The sequence below is a fragment of the Cynoglossus semilaevis genome, chromosome 3 (genome assembly GCF_000523025.1).
Source record: "Cynoglossus semilaevis isolate Cse_v1.0 chromosome 3, Cse_v1.0, whole genome shotgun sequence".
Classification (NCBI taxonomy): domain Eukaryota; kingdom Metazoa; phylum Chordata; class Actinopteri; order Pleuronectiformes; family Cynoglossidae; genus Cynoglossus; species Cynoglossus semilaevis.
Window position 1 is genome coordinate 11282071 of NC_024309.1, and position 17218 is coordinate 11299288.

General features: G+C 41.1%; 2 protein-coding genes across 2 annotated transcripts; both read left to right on the forward strand.

Moving 5' to 3' along the window:
* The first annotated feature begins 872 nt into the window (after nucleotides 1-872).
* Nucleotides 873-6577, forward strand: LOC103377301 (coagulation factor XIII A chain). The gene is made up of 18 exons (XM_017031419.2): nucleotides 873-912; nucleotides 1162-1220; nucleotides 1373-1475; nucleotides 1588-1761; nucleotides 1909-2169; nucleotides 2284-2402; nucleotides 2558-2665; nucleotides 2784-2958; nucleotides 3359-3497; nucleotides 3578-3681; nucleotides 3766-3854; nucleotides 4134-4287; nucleotides 4394-4503; nucleotides 4702-4867; nucleotides 5040-5194; nucleotides 5364-5500; nucleotides 5599-5704; nucleotides 6078-6577. Exons 2-18 carry the CDS (start codon nucleotides 1182-1184, stop codon nucleotides 6111-6113), a joined length of 2175 nt encoding a protein of 724 aa, XP_016886908.1. The 5' UTR covers nucleotides 873-912; nucleotides 1162-1181; the 3' UTR covers nucleotides 6114-6577.
* Nucleotides 6578-6809: 232 nt separating this feature from the next.
* Nucleotides 6810-11828, forward strand: riok3 (RIO kinase 3 (yeast)). Its single transcript, XM_008308036.3, has 13 exons — nucleotides 6810-7135; nucleotides 7778-7893; nucleotides 8227-8372; nucleotides 8451-8558; nucleotides 8669-8778; nucleotides 8870-9013; nucleotides 9370-9497; nucleotides 9582-9764; nucleotides 9971-10130; nucleotides 10230-10310; nucleotides 10425-10514; nucleotides 10677-10790; nucleotides 11035-11828. Exons 1-13 carry the CDS (start codon nucleotides 7100-7102, stop codon nucleotides 11143-11145), a joined length of 1527 nt encoding a protein of 508 aa, XP_008306258.1. The 5' UTR covers nucleotides 6810-7099; the 3' UTR covers nucleotides 11146-11828.
* Nucleotides 11829-17218: the final 5390 nt, after the last annotated feature.

The window sequence follows — 17218 nt, forward strand, 5'->3', positions numbered from 1 at the left end:
AGTGTTTTGAGGCTGTAGAAAAATCCATTAGAATCCAATAGAAAAGTTTTTTTTACACTTTCTGTTGCAAAAATCCATTAGAATCCAATAGAAAAGGTTTTTTTTACACTTTCTGTTGCAGCTAAGTCCATAGTGAAAATCAAAATCTGAACAGAGAACTCCAAGAATTATTGTATAATGCTTGTATAATATCGTCTTATTTTGAACACAGAATATTGTGCCTTTTCTATATGGACCGTGGTTTGGAGTGAGTATTTACCAAACAACAAAAAACAAAAAACAAAAAACAAAAAACAAACAAGAAAAAGCAAGTCAACAAATTCTTAAGATTGTCAAGTCACAAGGTGACATAGATTTTTCAAAATTATTTGTTTAAAAACATTTGGCTTTTATGATATGATATACCATACAATGTAAACCCATATAATATGATGCGATACGATACGATGCTGTAAAGAATTATATGATACAATACTTGAACTGAAAGTCAAAGTTTTTTCAATAATAATAATAATAATAATAATAATAATACATTTTATTTCATAGGTGCCTTTCTGTTTTAGTCTTCACTATTACAAAAACACTGACACGTCTATTATGATGTGATCCATTATCATTTAATTTGTCATAAAAGTGAATAAAGAAAATTGTCACAACTAATGCAAAATACAGAAATCAAAACATCTCACAGATGTAGCTTCACTGACTCAGCTGTTCCAGGGTCAGGGTGACCTTCTGATCTCTGGTCAGGTCAATGTACACACTACATTTTAGGCAAAGTGTGTGTGTGTTTGTGTGTGTGTACAAAAAGAGGAAGTAATGTGTGTATATAAACTACCACAGAATGAAGGTCCATCATCTGATCTGATCTTCTGAGATCTCTCACACAAACTTCTCTCCATCTCCTGAACGGTGAGATACAGTTTTTTAAATTCATATTTGTATTAAATTATTATGATCTGCAAAAGAATTTCTTTGGGAACCTAAGAAATTGTTTAGATTTTGTTTGTAGTGGAATGTCAGGTTTTATATTGTTAATGACAAATTTAATTTTAACCTGAAAAAAAGAGAAAAAAACTAGTGTTTCTCATTAAGACTGTTCAGATAAATATCATATATTAATTTATAGTATGAATGTTTTTATTGATTATATTTTTGTAGCTGTTTTTCAGTGAAACATCATGTCCAGGAACGAGAACAAAAACCAGGGTCGCTTCCAGGTATCACTGACAAAAAATGTTTCACTTTTTTAAGCCTAAAATTATTTATTTTTCTCTCATTTTTTTTGTAGAGACAGTGAGATCCAGTTCATCATGTGTTGTTATTATTGTTTCTTCTTCTTCTTCTTCCTCCTTCTCTCTGTGACCTTCAGGAGCCCAACTCCAACCTCGGTGCTGAAGAAGATGATTTTCTTGAATTTGAACCTTTTCCAGATGTTGAAGTTGAGGCAGGGCCCAGGACTCTGCCCTCTGGTGGTACTGTCATTTTCTTCTTTTTAAACTCTAAACTCTTTTCAAGTTGTCCAAAAGCATTCTGGGTTTTTTTTTTTTTTTTGAAGAACTGTCTCTTCATCCTCCCTGGTCACAGCTTTACAGGTGGAACATGTTGACATGAACTGGAAGACAAACGCTCAAGTCCACCACACCTACATGTACAACACCAATCTCCTGGTGGTTCGCCGTGGAACTGAGTTCCTTGTCACTGTCACCTTCAACCAACCTCTGACCCAGCAGGACACCTTCAAGTTGGAGTTCCTGATTGGTGAGCTCCAAACCAAACCTTTTCTTACTGATTCTGCCCTAAACCTGCTGTTTCTATATTTTTGGTGACGTCGCCCCCACATGGTTGGTCTCGGAATAGCAAGCCCAACAGGACAGTCGAGGTTATTAAACTGCTCTCCTCCTTCAGGCTCCGATCCTGCCGCCCATAAATGCTCCAGAGTCAGTGTGGAGTTCGGGCCAAATGCGCACCAGTCGACCGCTAACTGCTGGCTGGGCAACATCATCGAATCTCAGGGTAACTCTGTGACTCTGGGCATCACCCCGACGCCCACAGCCATTGTGGGCAAGTTTCGTACATATGTAGCCATCAGGGATCAGAACGGTTGGCAGATCACCAAAAGAAACAGCAGCACTGACCTGTATCTGCTCTTCAACCCCTGGAGTCCAGGTTTGAACCTACCCACTCGTTTTACTCCCAAAAACTGATTTCTGATCAGAGAAAAACAATAAGATCAGAAAAAGACTTGAGCAGAAATCCAGTGACGCTGTGTGCTCTTTACAGAGGACAGCGTGTTTTTGAATAACGACAGCGCTCGCTTTGAATACGTCCTGAACGACACAGGAGTGATATACCAAGGCACCGTGGACGCAGTCTCCCAGCGCTACTGGTCATATGGACAGGTACGTATAAATACCAACACTTAATGCTATTTATTCAATACATATTTTACATGTTACGCAAGTCTTGCCAAAGTTTGCAACCCATTAAGGTATCATTGTTATTTTGTAGCTGAACTACTTCCTGTCACTTGTTTTTTTTCTTCTGTTTTTTCCAGTTTGAGCAGGGCGTCCTGGACGCCTGCATTTACATCCTGGACGCGTGTCACATGCCAATCAGTGAACGAGGCAATGTTGTCAAAGTGATCAGACAGGGCTCCAGCATTGTGAGTGAGGAAAAGCTACTGAAAATGTCTTAGTGCAATCACTCTGCTCCTCACGCTGCTGCTCACTCTGCTCCTCACTCTGCTCCTCACTCTGCTCCTCACTCTGCTCCTCACTCAGATAAATGCTCAAGACGACAACGGAGTGTTGGTGGGCAACTGGAGTGACAACTACACCGGGGGAACGGCGCCCACGTCTTGGACTGGCAGCGCCAACATTCTGCTGAAGTATGTCCAAACCGGCATGTCTGTCTGCTACGCCCAGTGCTGGGTGTTCGCCGGAGTCTTCAACACCTGTAAGAGACACAGAGACACAGAGACACAGAGACACAGAGACACAGAGACACAGAGACACAGAGACACAGACCTGATTAATTATCATAGAAATAGACCAACAAATGAGCAGAATGGCATCTGTACAGAAAACTAACCCTGACCAGGACAGACAAAACATCACCAAGATGTCTTAACTGCTGATCTTATGCTGCCTCGTGTGGCCATTTTGTTTTATTGAGGTAAATTAAAAAGTTACCAGGTTTGGACTTAATGACGGAGGAAGCAGTGGGTCGAATGATCTTCGATGTTGCCTTGTTGAATGGTTTGTTGTCTGTATGAACTAATTCATCATTGGTTTTTATTCGTGTATGTGTTGCGTTCATACCTTTGTAACTGACAATCACTGGCATTTTTTTTCAGTCCTGCGCAGCCTGGGGATCCCAGCCAGAGTCATCACCAACTTCTCCTCAGCTCACGACAACACCGGCAACCTGAAGATCGACCTCATCTTTAAGATGGATGGGACGCCGGACCGTCGCAACACCAGGGACTCCATCTGGTTGGTGTCTCCCACCGTGGCTTTCTCTTCTCGATCTCTGGTTTATGACTAGATTAATGATTTTGACCCCTGCCATTAAGGAACTATCACTGCTGGAACGAGGTGTACATGGTGCGACATGACCTGCCCGCCAAGTACGGAGGATGGCAGGTTGTGGACGCCACACCTCAGGAGACCAGCGATGGTAGGAATGACCCACTGATGGACAGGTGAGCGTCCTAACAGAGTTGGTCAGGTGATGAAACCGCTCTCTGTGATTTGTTGTCAGGATATTACCGCTGTGGTCCCGCCTCCGTCAATGCCATTAAGGAGGGAGAAGTTTGTTACCCCTTTGACAGCGGCTTCTGCTTTGCTGAGGTTAGTTGTTTGGTTATTATCACTGAATAGTGTCAGATCATGTCATATTTTAGCACATAGAGGGCACTATCGTCAGCATATAAAGAGACACAATATTCCACGTCTTACTTTCCCACACCCTGTCTGTCTGTTGATATGTCAAGACAGGTGATTTTCTAAATTATTCTGTGGATAAAAAAAAATAGAAGAGAGTGTTTGCAGATTCATAATAATCTAAATTTAATAAGATTAGAATCGGAGTGAGTGGTTGTTGTTTGGAGCATTTCGGCTTCTTTCCAGGTCAACAGCGATGTTGTCTGCATGAAGCGTGATCGCTATGGCAACCTGTCTCCGTACTATGTGGATAAGACTATGGTGGGACAGGCTGTGTACACCAAATCTATAACAGGCAACGAACCCGAGGACATCACAGGAAACTACAAGGACCCTGAAGGTAACGTTGATTTATTTTTTTAGTTCACTTCACATATTTTTTTTTATCATATTGATGTTCTGAGTACAATGTTATAGCTAAAAGTTGATACATTCTGCCTCCGCAGGTAGCCAGAAGAACGCTGATGCTGTGGCTCGGGCAGAGAGTTATGGGATGTCAGGCGATCACTCAGAGCTGGAGACTGGGATGGTGACTGTTGTCATCACTGTAGAGCAGGTACTTTGTACACCTCATGTTTTTAATCGCATAATTTGGTGTATTTTTAGAAATGGTTCCTTCAGCCGATAAACTTCACACCACTCTCAGTCTATGGTGTCTCAAGAATCTGTTTTTACAAACCAAACTTTTCCAACAGAAATCTAACTTTAGTTATTGATTCCTTCCTCATCACCAACTGTCACTCCTCTCCTCCAGAACTACTTGGGTGGTGATGTCATCCTGTCCGTGGATTTCCACAACAGTTCCAACAGTCCCGCATCCGTCAATGCAGTCCTGACAGGCTGGATCATCAACTACACTGGATACCCCGGTCCTGAGTGCAAACATGAGAGCTTCGCTGTCACAGTGGAAGGACAAAATAGTAAAGAGTTTGTTGGTTAACAATGATTGATCTGATTTTCATAACCGACTAATTCCTTTCTCATTCTTTGCTATATGTATTGGCTAACATAAAATAATGTTATTGCCCCTTCTGTCCTCTTTTGTTGCTGTAACTTTTTTGTGATTTCTGGTTGTGTGTTCCACTTTGACAGAAAAGCGTGAGGTGTTGAAGACCATGGCTTCTGAATACATGCACCTAATGTCCTACCAGCCCTGCCTCTACTTCACTGTGACTGGAACCGCTGGCGACCAATCACTGACGGCTGTCAAGGTGGTTCATCTGCAGACCCCGACCCTCACCATAACGGTAAGAAAATCTGTCAGACTTCATCATTTTCTGATAAAATATCTATTTTATTTATATGTTGAATTTCTTTTTTTAATCGTTTTACTTCTTTTTTTTCTTTTGGACAATGTCTTCCTCTTTCTATACCTTGGCCTTTTGATAATAATTCCTTCCTCCATGATTGGTCCAGGTGTACGGTGTCCCTCAGGTCAACCAAAACATGTTCGCTACTGTTACATTCACCAATCCCTTCCAGTTTGACTTGGAGGATGTCACCATAGCCATGGAAGGAGCTGGAGTCATGGAGAGCAAGACACACTCTTACAAGTAACACTGTCCCCCACCCCCCATACACATACACACACAAACACCCGAGGCTGTGGAAATATTGTCAGAGTTTTACTGCGACTCCGTTTCTCTTTTAGAGTCATTTCTACCAAGTCTTCAGTCACCTGGTCTGAGGCCTTCACTCCCCGTCTAAGTGGATTACGATGCATCCATGGAGTGTTGGACAGCAAGAAGCTGAGTGAGGTAAGTCCTTCTCAAGAGTCAGAACTTGATTGGTTGATACAAATGTTGATGTGATTTGAAATCCTTACATAAATTGATGTCCGTGAGTTTAAATACCACATTTATTATACTGACTTTTATCATGAAAAGGTGAGTGACATCATGACAGACGTGCTTGAGACAGTGGTTTATTAGACGCTCATATATTTAACTTTTATTACTTATTACTTGTGTTAAATAACGAGTGACATCATGACAGACGTGCTTGAGCCAGCGGTTTATTAGACGCAGGCTAATATATTTAACTTTTATTACTTATTATTTATGTTAAATAACAGAAGTCTGGTGTGAAGTTTTCGATGATTCCTTCATGTGTTTATTTTTCTTCTTCTAGGTGTATGGATATGTTGCATTCACTGTCTACCCCTGAGATCATCAACAGTGATGTGATACTTTCCTCCTTCCCACCAATCAAAGCGCAACAGAGACAAGCCAATCAACTATATAAAGAATCAATGTAATAATTACTTGTGTTTGTCAATTTATGTGTCACCTATAACATATTCAAAATTAATTTCAGTTTTCTTTCAATACCATCGTGGACTATCATGTGTATGACTCTTTTAAAAAAATAATTAGACAGCATTTATTTGACATTGCACTTGCTGTATTTTTCCAGATTGGAATCTTAATGCTAATCATGATCAGTAAATGCAACATTTACTGCAAAAGGGTCATTTGTAATTTAAGACGAGAAAAAGACACAAAGTATGTGAAAATATAGTTTATCGTTTTTATTCTTTTGATCAAGTGATTGTGACTTTAATTTTACTGTTCGTTGCACGGATGATACCTGCTGTTGATTTGAAACTGTCTACTTACAATAAAGCATATTCAAAGGCACTGCATGAGTCAATACATTTATTTATTCACTTTATCTGCTATGATTCCGAAACACAATGACAATATATATTTTGTCGAAGGGTCTTATAATTAAATTAAATTAATACATTAAATTAATACATTAAATTAATAAATTAAAGTTTAAATCAGTTTAAATTAAAAAAATAATAATTGTCACTTCAAAGGAAGTTAGTTATTTTGTTGTGAACGCCACCGTGACGTACTTCCTGCTCCATATTCACTGTTCTTGGAGAAACGCCTCTGGAGAGCTTGCGCCACCTTGACTAGCATTAAAAGTATTTATTAAAAACTATAATTTATTACCTTCTTATTGTTATTTTGTATTGAAAGACAGTGAACAACAGTTTAGGTTCCGTGTCACGTCACCAAACGTCGTTCTTAATCTCATTTTTAACGAAAACGTCCGTAGGGCCTGCTAAAGTTAGCTCAGCTGCTAGCCACCATTCAGTCACTCTCTTCGACGGAGGAATAATTTTATTGTCTAACGCAACCATGGATCAAACTGGAGTCTCGGCAGAAGTCCCAAAGGTAAAATTAAAACTAAATCTAAAATTAAAGCCTTTTTTGGTTTCGTTGTACTGTTACGTTTGCCCATATTTTAGCTTCTAATAACAAAGATGGCGGCCAGTCAGTGAAGGCTGAGTCTATTTATGTCGCTTATGTAGTACATTTAGACTCTTAAATGTGATGATTTTTGCTTGACCTCGACCTAGATATCGAAAGTTGAAGGTTATATGTATCTAATTTAAGTTTTTTGTAATTGTAAACCGACTGTTGAAAAGACAATATTTTTTTACTTGAATTTAATATTTAACAGTTACGGGTCAACTCACATTTAGATTCAAAGTGAGAAGGGGCCAACAGGTGGCGGAAATGTGATTGTTGCAATGCCCATACTCACATTTATACTTAAATATTTCGAAAAATAATTGTATTGGTCTCCACAAATATGGTGATATATAGATGACGTCAGAACTAGGTGGGAGGGGCTGATATTAGACATGTCTGAACAAGTCTTCCTATTTTACCAGCCATTGTCACAATTATATGTCAAATAAATTTTACAAAAAACAGTGTTTACATCAATGATACATTTTCATCTGTTTAGCCACCCACATTCTTACTACCTAATTTTTTAATTGTACTGTTTGTTTGGGTTGTTGGTGACAGAGCCCATGGGGGTCAGTGAAGACTGGAACCCCCTCCTGCTCTCTGGCTGATGTGATGAGTGAACAGTTGGCCAAACAACTGGATGATGAGAACACACTGTTTCCTGAGCGAAAAGAGTAAGTTTTTACTTTGTGCCTTTGTGCCAAGAATAATCTCCATTCCCAAATTTTCACAGTCTTTGATATTTTTACTGCTTGTACATCCATTGCACTTTGATACAATTGCCTCTGAGTGTAAATGTAGATGAAAAATAAACTTGCTTTTCCTTCACCGCTAGAGGGCAGACTCTGCTGCTTAATTCTAAGAGTGTATATAAACCATAAAATAATAAACTTTGGCTTCAGCTGCATGGTAAAATACTTTGTATCACATTTATAATAATATTATATATATATTATATATACTGATTGATTTTCCCCTTGGCATTTTTTTTCCTCTTGTCTTCTTAGTCCGGTGCCTGACCTGCTTTTGTCAGAGGACACTTGTGACACGACCAGTGACTTGGTGCTGGCTCAGATGTTACAGATGCAGTTTGATAGGGAGTACGACGACCAGCTACGCCGCGAGGAGAAGAAGTTTAACGGCGACAGTAAAGGTAGCGGTAACTCGCTCTGACACTAGATGTGTTTTTTCATGACCATTTCTTTGACCATTTAAATGCTTTGTCTTTCAGTGTCCATCTCCTTTGAAAACTACCGAAAGGTCCATCCTTATGAAGACAGTGACAGTTCAGAGGATGAGGTGGACTGGCAGGACACCAGACACGACCCTTACAAAGCTGGTAATTGGAAATTAAACCTCGTCTGTATTATAACCTCTCACCCGTTGTTGAAATCGTCTGTATTTTCATTTGTGTTTATTTTTATTGTTTGTTTGTTGTTTCTTTTGTAGATAAGCCTCAGACGACTCCCCGCAGAGGCTTTGTTGGAAAAGGCAAGAATATCACCACCAAACATGACGAGGTGATCTGCGGTCGCAAGAACACAGCCCGCATGGATAATGTAAGATGATGTGCTCGGTAGATACTCTCTGTGTGCACTACCAGTCATTTCAGTTAATTTCTTTTCATATTTTTTTGCTTCTTTTCCTCAGTTTGCTCCTGAGATCCATGTCGGAGACGGTCTGGGGATGGACCTGAAGTTACCCAATCAGGTGTTCAACTCTCTGAAGCAGCACTGCTACAGCGAGCAGAGGCGCAGCGCCAGGCTGCACGAGAAGAAGGAGCATTCCACTGCTGTAAGTATGACGTCACCCACCAAAGGGTTGTCATTCATTTACCAAGGTCAACATAGAAATCTGTTATTTAAAGACCTTGACCCAGAGTACCTGCTGATCTACCGTCTGTCTGTTCACTTATTGTGGTTTTATGACTTTGGAGTTTGACCCTTGTTCTATGAGGTCAGCTTTTAACATCTGACATTCCCTTGGAGAAGACTAAAAGTAAATAAGATGTGAAAGTATGTAGAACTTGTTGACACTGTTAGTGTGAAGTGGTTCTGAAAGGCCCGGTGTAAAATTACAGGATAACGACATTGGTTTATTTTGTACAAAGTGATTACTTCCTGTTTTTCCTGATCTGTTTTTTTTTTCAGGAACAAGCGGTGGATCCCCGCACTCGTCTCCTCATGTTTAAGATGGTGAATTCTGGTGTTCTGGAAAACATCAACGGCTGCATCAGCACCGGGAAAAAGTCTGTGGTCTTCCACGCAAACGGTGGGAGGTAAGAGGACGGCAGATGGAGGAGGAGAAGGATTTCATCCTCAACGAAGTGAAACATTGTGTTGTGTGTGTGTGTGTGTCCTAGTTTGGAGGAGGAGCCTGTTCCCAACGAGGTGGTTCTGAAGGTTTTCAAAACCACACTCAATGACTTCAAGAATCGAGACCGCTACATCAAGGACGACTATCGCTTCATCGACCGCTTCAGCAAACTCAACCCACGCAAAATCATCAGGCTGTGGGCGGAGAAAGAGATGCACAACCTGTGCAGGTGACTGACCTGAGCAGCAAACACTGCACCGATGACGGGCTGATTACGTTGTTACTGTCAGGTTCTACAGAAACCACAGCTAGAAAATGAATGTTTTTGCACAAACAAATCCTCAGTGAAAATCGTCCAACGTGACGATGAAAACATTTAGTTTTTTTATTATTTTTATTGTGCTGGACTGTAATGTTGGTTTGGATTGTCCTCAGGATGAAGAAAGCAGAGATTCCCTGTCCACAGGCGGTGCTGCTGAAGAAACACATCCTGGTGATGTCATTCATCGGTGAGGACCACGTTCCTGCTCCAAAACTTAAAGACATCATGTTGAGCTCTGAGGACATGAAGGCGGCGTACTTCCAGGTTTTACACGTACGTAAAAGGAGGCGTGCCAGATGAAGAGCACTTTAAAAATCCTGAAAATATTAAAACATTAATGTCATGAATATTTGTCTGTGTACACGAGTACAGATGATGCAGCAGTTGTATCAGAAGTGTAAACTGGTGCACGCTGACCTCAGTGAATACAACATGCTGTGGCACCAAGGAAAGGTAACACATGTCCAGTCTGTGAAACCACAGAGTTTCTTCTGGGAAACACTCTGTATCACTTCTCTCTCATCTCCTTAATTCTCCCTGTGTGTGTCTCCTCGTTTTCCCTCTCAGGTTTGGTTGATCGACGTCAGTCAGTCTGTTGAACCGACCCACCCTCACGGTCTGGAGTTCCTCCTCAGGGACTGCAGGAACGTTGCTACGGTAACTCAGTGGTTACGCACATTACTGCAGTGTAGAGTTGTTGCCGTAGAACAGTGTAAATGTCTGGTACCTGACAGAGAGAGTTTGATTGACATGTGTTCATGTCACTTGTCTGCAGCTGATGAATTCACAGTGTTTTCTCTGTGTGTGTTTGTTCTTCAGTTCTTTCGAAAGAGGGGAGTGACGGAGGCCATGACTATGTACGAACTTTTTAACGCCGTCACTGGACTGAACCTCTCCATCTGTGATGAAGACGAGGCTCAGTTTGTAGCTCAGGTAACACACACACACCTAAACACCTGCTACATTTATTTAAATGTGTGTCAAGTTAACTTGCACCTAAACACCTGCTACATTTATTTAAGTGTGTGTCAAGTTGACTTGTCAGTTCAGAAATTACCAATTATCACCAATGTTATCATAAATGTTGACAAAATTCATGTGAATATATAATGTTAACAACAGCTAGCTAAAAGCCTGAAGTCCAACTGTTGTCGACTCTTTTGCTCCTCTCATAAAGATCGTAGCGTTGGAGAAGAATAACGAAGATCACGTGCAGCGACGTGGGAAGAAAACGTTCCCTATCTCTGAAGACGTCGACCCTCCTTTAAAACCCGATGTTGCTGATTAACGCTCGCCCCCGTGGCGCTCTCTCTCTCTGTCTTCACCGCCACCATGTTGAAAGATTTAAAAAAAAATCAAATCAGGAAGGGCCTGTCCCACATTACAGGAGCTCAGTACTGCCTCCTGGCTGCAGGGTCTATGGTTTGGCTGCAGTGGCAGTTCCAATGGCTGCACCTGATACCGTGAGCTTCCAGCAGAGGGCGCTCTCTTGTCTTCTGCTGCAGTGTGTGTTTTAAAGAGTTAAGATAAGGTTGTGTTTAACAATGACTTTCATCATCAAATGAGATGTTGAATCTTTTCTTCTTTTTTTTTTCATTTGATGGAGAAAATGTTGGAACGCCAAAACCTCATGATGATGATGATGTAAATGTGTTCTTCCACATAACCAAATGATTCCATTGATTCTAACAGGGCAGCTTGGGACAGTTTTAGAATCAGTTTGACTAATTTATAAGATCTAGTCAAACATTTTAAAATAACACATAACCGTTCTTTTTTTTTTAATCATAATTTGATATTAAACAGCATCTTAAAAGAAAATGAAGCGACAACAGGAAAAAAACAAGATTATCTCTGAGAGAGCTACATGCTTGAGCACAGCGTTGGTGTCGGGAGAGTCATGTGCACGGCCGTGTACATTTGAATCACCTTTGTGTGGAAATGAGATTAAAGCAATGGAAGCAGCATCAATACTGTCACCTCCTTGGATTTTTTTATTTCACTTTTTTTTAAGTAAGTTCATTAAAATTGGAAAAAATGTCATTGGAGCATCAGAAGAAGCAGGAGGTAAAATATATACATAGCTTTTGAACTGTAAACAGCTGCTAGTGACTAATAAATGATTATTTAATCAATGACTGGTTAGTCAAAATTACAATAAAACGCACTTTTTCCGATCAGTAAAGGAATGGCTTAGAATCAACAAAGTAGTGTTAATTGTTAGTTCTAAAATATAGGATTTTGTTGTTTTTTTTTTTTTTTTACAACACGATCAGATGTCAAAAAGCCGATTATGAAAAAGTGAGCCAACAGTTCGCATAACAAATAATCTGCTCTGTTCGTCTTGTTTTGGAAGCAGTGAAACAACTTTACCACTAGGTGGAGCCAGTGGACCTAATGACCATCACCACACCCAAGTGAATTATAACTTTGATGTTCGTTTTAGAGAATTTGTGAATGTAACTTTTGAATATTAATTACAGTTTCAGGAAGGACCAGGATCCTGATGTGACAATATTTAGAAAAAAAAGTCATTAATGAAGAGGACAACACGTGACTAAAGTGTAAGGTGTGTGTGTGTGTCACTCAGCTCACAGAATCATGGCGCTGACAGGGAAATCTGACATTTTATTTCTTATCTAGTGTTACTGGTGGCAGAGCGAGCTTCACGTGTCATCTCTCTCTCTCTCCTCCCCCTTACGCCCCTCTCTCTCTCTCTCTCTCTCTCTCTCACTCTGACTGTATCTGTCAGACTGATGAAAGTTATCCCAGTACTACTTTACTTGACTAATTTAATTGTCAGTTTTTACCAACACGAAAGCAAATTTTGTTAAAAAAACAAAACAATAATCGGGGATTTCACATCACGTCACGGGACGTCATTAATTTTGTTTAAATACTTTGTTCAATAAATCCTGGTTAATTATATTATGTCTCCTCTGGAGTAAAGCATTAAATGTTTAACTAAGGTGTTGACACGTTATCGACTAATGCTTCATTAAAATCTGTTTTTTCTGTCACTGACACCAAGCCATTTGCGTTTTAGGTTAGTGCTGCCAGCAGAGGGCGCTGAGGGTGAGTCAGTTCTTCATGCAACCAAACTTTTGCATCTATTTAATATCTTTAATGTTCCACTCTTTGGTGCTGTGGACACACAGGTCTTGCAGGTCTACTTTCCACCCTGTCTCTGCTCCACAGTTGTTTCTCCCGTGGATGAATTTCTCCTTTCTCTCCTCTCTGCTGTCTGTTCTCCTCCTGCTCCTCCTCATGCTCAGCAGCTGAATGTCTCCTCTGTCTCCAGCAGCTGCTGCTGCGACTCTGAAGCTGGACGTGTGTGAAGCAGAAGCTCCTTCTTCCAGCTGTTTGTGCAGAAGCAGCTGCAGAAGGAAACCACGCCACCGCGGCCATGAAGACACAGAACACTGGTACGCTGCCTCACTGTTACATCTACGGTGGCTGTGAGGGTTCAAAACTTCACTGAGCATGATGGGAACGTAGACATGTCAGACTTCAGTTTCCCATTTTTCTGTCTCAACTGGAAAGTTAATGATCACAAGAGTTTGACTGAAGAAGAGTTAAAGGTCGTTCTGTGTGGAAGAATGAGAGAGGGAGGGAGAGAGAGGGAGAGAGAGAGAGAGGGAGGGAGGGATAGGAGTGTGTGTGTGTGTTGTCCTGACAGCAACAGGTTGAGTCATTGTCATGACAACTGTATCTAATGTATCAGCATCAGAAAACTGGTCTGTCCAGATACCACACACACACACACACACACACACACATACATGCCTACACTCTAGTGTGAAAGCAGTCGGGCCATAGTTGCACCCCCTACAGGCTGTGCAGCACAGCACACTAGTGACTACTCTGTTCATGAAGAAACTCTGTGAAGAAACTCATCAAACTACACAGACAAAAATCAATTCATAAACACTTGATTCGCTGCTGCCTCATGTGGTTGATCGGTGTCACAGAGGGAAACCACAATGTTTCATTTCAAACACAGCAGAAGAATCACAGACCAAAGTCTATAGATAAAAAAACAGCATTTTTCTTACACCCTAAGACAACAGACAGTTGTTGTTGTTGTTGATCCAGTTACTTCCAGCAGAAACGTGTTATTTTGCGACTTCACTCTATGAAATTCTTTGTTTCAGATTTTCCATTGTGAACCCAAACTCACCACGACAGACCTGCAGCTACTGTGTAAACCTCACAGCTGTAATCATTGGTTTTTCCAATGGACTTTGGTGTTGGAGAAGGAGCACATTCACTGAACACAGCTGAACTTCCCACACCAAAGTTCACGAAGAAACTCACAGAGTCGTCTGTTTATATGTATACGTTTGTTTGTTTTTACACTAACCTCGGTGACACATGGTGACCACACGAGGCAGTAGAGCACCAGCAGCTTCTGTGTCCCCATAACAAGAAGTTGTTGATTCTGTTGATGGACACTGGTACGAGAGAGCAAGTGGCTAACGTCTAAATATTCACATAGAGCCTTTCTTTATGACTGTTCAGGCAGCAGGGGTCGCTCTTTTCTTAACACTCACTGCAGTATGGTTGTATGTACTTGATACCAGCCAAGGTCCAACAGTCTGTGGTTGAAAGGATGTAAAAACTGCAGTTTTTCTGTCAGTATTTGTTTGTCAGGGAGAGAGAAACTTCAGCAGCAGTAGCAGGAGTTCAGGCCTCAGGCTGAAGCAAACAACTGTTACCTACAAATCATCCTTCACTCCTCAAAACCGGTTCTTCTCCTCCTCCTCCTCCTTTTGCTTCCCTCTCTGTTTTCTCTCCTCCCCCTCCCGCTCCCCCTGTCTCTCCCCCTCCTCCACCGGCAGCACCATCCTCCTCTTCTTCCTCCTGTTGCTGCTGCTGCTGCTGCCGAGGCTCAGACTTCACATCTACATGTGCTGAGACGCAAATTCCAGACCAATTTAATCTGTGTTCTTTACCAACCAGCAGGGGCGCTGTCCTTCAAACACCGTGTCCTGAAAAGTTAGTTCACTCTCTAAACACATGTTAAAGATTTGACAAATACCCTCAAGTGTTTTATTTCAACTTTGTTTAATGTCTTTTAAAAGTCTGCCACATTATAAGGACATGTTTTTCTCTTCTTCTCTTTTTTTTTTTACAAAGAAACTTCTCTCTTCCTCTACAGGTGGCGCTACAGATGCAGTTGTAAAACCCTGCTTAAAGCCACCAGTGAGCTAAGCACAACTTTGTTGTTTTATATAAATGTTATCTTCTAACACCTGAAAATCTTCTCACAGGAACGTGTCACACATTTATATTTGGAGATGAATACTGCAGTAAATCTATGGACATAAAACTGCAGTATTCTGGATACAAAGTACTGCACAACAGACTTGTTTCAGCCAGCGGTTAACTACTGACGGACCAGTGGGCTAACAACAGCGGAGGACGCTGCTGCTGGACGGTGCTGTACACCTTCAACATTGGAGCTGAACTGAACTGCAGGTAAATTGTATTTTCTAACATTACTGTAGTAGACTTTACTGTAGTACACTGTAGTGTTTATTACTCATCTCCATTGGTTCAGACGAGTTAAATCACTACGTACAATATTGAGTCAGAGTAAACACTAACGTTGTCACCAAGTTGAAGGGAAAACTGCAAAGTTACTAAAACCTTGAAACTCTTTTTTTCTTCTTCCTCTTCAAAGCTTAAAGGATATTTGAAAATAGCCTGATTTTTCATTAAGATTTTTAGATTTTTTTTAACTTCCTCTCTCATGTTGGGTGTGATATTTAGCTAACGTGGCTAACTTCACTGACCCTGGCTTCTTCTTCTTCTTCTTCTTCTTCTTCTTCTTCTTCTTCTTCTTCTTTGGTCTTTAGCATCAACTTTCTTCTTCTTCTTCTTCTTCTTCGGTCTTTAGCATCAACTTTTTTATTATTTGAGTTGCAGTTTTGTGAAACCACCACAGGCTCTCCAGCAGAAAGAGCATATTTTGACAGATCTCTTGTTATGTAGAGGGGGAGAAAAATGGTTCCAACTCTGTGGTGAGTTGTTCAGGATGTAGCAGCAGCAGCAGCAGCAGCAGCAGCAGCATGTGCTCATCACCCCTCACTCTGTGGACAGGTGCTGGAATCATGTGACCGTCCGTCCGTCCGTCTGTCTGTCAGTTGGTCGGTCGGTCTTTCGGTCAGGCCACCGCTCCACTGAGGAGCAGTAGCAGCAGGAGGAGAAGCAGAGGGGGAGGAGGTGGGAGGAGTCAGGGCAGTGTGTTAAGTTTCAGCAGTAACTCCATTGTGCTGGGTGTTGGTTAAAGATGAAGTCTCTCTCCACACGGATGGTGGAAACTTTACATGGTCCCACATCAGGGAGAAACTCTGCTGCTGCTCCTGCTGCTGCGCTCCCTCCTGTCTCTCCTGCTCCCTCCTTCTTCTCTCCTCAGGATGAATGGATGAATCCCTCCTTTTGTTAGTGATGGTTTGTTCCTCAGCAACAGCTCCATGGTTACGCTCCAATAAATAACATCACTCTCCTTTTCTTCCTTCCTTTCTCTCCCTCCTTTTTTCCAGTTTATCGTAGTCTTTATTTTTGTAACGAAAAGGCCAATAAAGTTACACTGTGGCTGTTCAGTTCATTTAGGATGGGGTTTATTTTGCAACTTCATTTGGATTAAAGTTAAGGTGGAATTACTGTCTGTCTCTTATGCTTTAATTGATATTAATTTCCACGCAGAGTCCCAGTTGTGTTTTTTTTAAATAAGACTAAATTATTTTGTCGCTCCTTTTTATAAATATTTCCAGGTGCTATTTTATTTGACTTAATTAGACATTATTCTATATTAACTTTTAATACTTTTTTTAACGTGATTTTTAAAAAATGTTTTTGATTAATTTTTTAGAATAAAATGGGATTTTATTTTCAAGGTGGGTGTTTTGACACTGCTTACGGCGATTTAAAAAAAAAAAAGTTAAATAATTTGCAACTTTATTAGCAATAATAAATATGTACAAACTCTAGGGTGCAGATTCAACTCTGCCAAATTTTAACATTATGTGAGGTCATCTTCTATGATCGTGATTAGTCCAACACTGAGGGAAAAAAACTGACAGCAGAAAGTTACTTTGTTACTTCTGTGAAATAACCTCCGTTTTTTTTTTTGTTTTTTTCAAACATTGCTCTCTCACTCGTGAGCAGGAAACAGGCAGGTCCTCCCATCAGCCCCTGCTCCTCCTCCTCCTTCATCAGCAACAGGCAGAACCAGCCCCAGTCTGACTGAGTAGGAGGAGGAGGAGGAGAGATGCCTCTCTCTCTCCAGCAGAGGATGATGGGGGAAGGGGGGGGGGGCGCGGGCGGGGGGGGGGGGGGTTTGGGGGTGTCGCGGG

Coding starts and splice junctions, on each gene's coding strand:
- LOC103377301 (XM_017031419.2), top strand. CDS start 1,182: ATGTCCAGGAACGAGAACAAAAACCAGGGTCGCTTCCAG. Junction 1,221..1,372: donor AAAACCAGGGTCGCTTCCAG/GTATCACTGACA, acceptor TGTGACCTTCAG/GAGCCCAACTCCAACCTCGG. Junction 3,498..3,577: donor AACACCAGGGACTCCATCTG/GTTGGTGTCTCC, acceptor CCTGCCATTAAG/GAACTATCACTGCTGGAACG.
- riok3 (XM_008308036.3), top strand. CDS start 7,100: ATGGATCAAACTGGAGTCTCGGCAGAAGTCCCAAAG. Junction 7,894..8,226: donor CTGTTTCCTGAGCGAAAAGA/GTAAGTTTTTAC, acceptor TTGTCTTCTTAG/TCCGGTGCCTGACCTGCTTT. Junction 8,779..8,869: donor ACACAGCCCGCATGGATAAT/GTAAGATGATGT, acceptor TCTTTTCCTCAG/TTTGCTCCTGAGATCCATGT.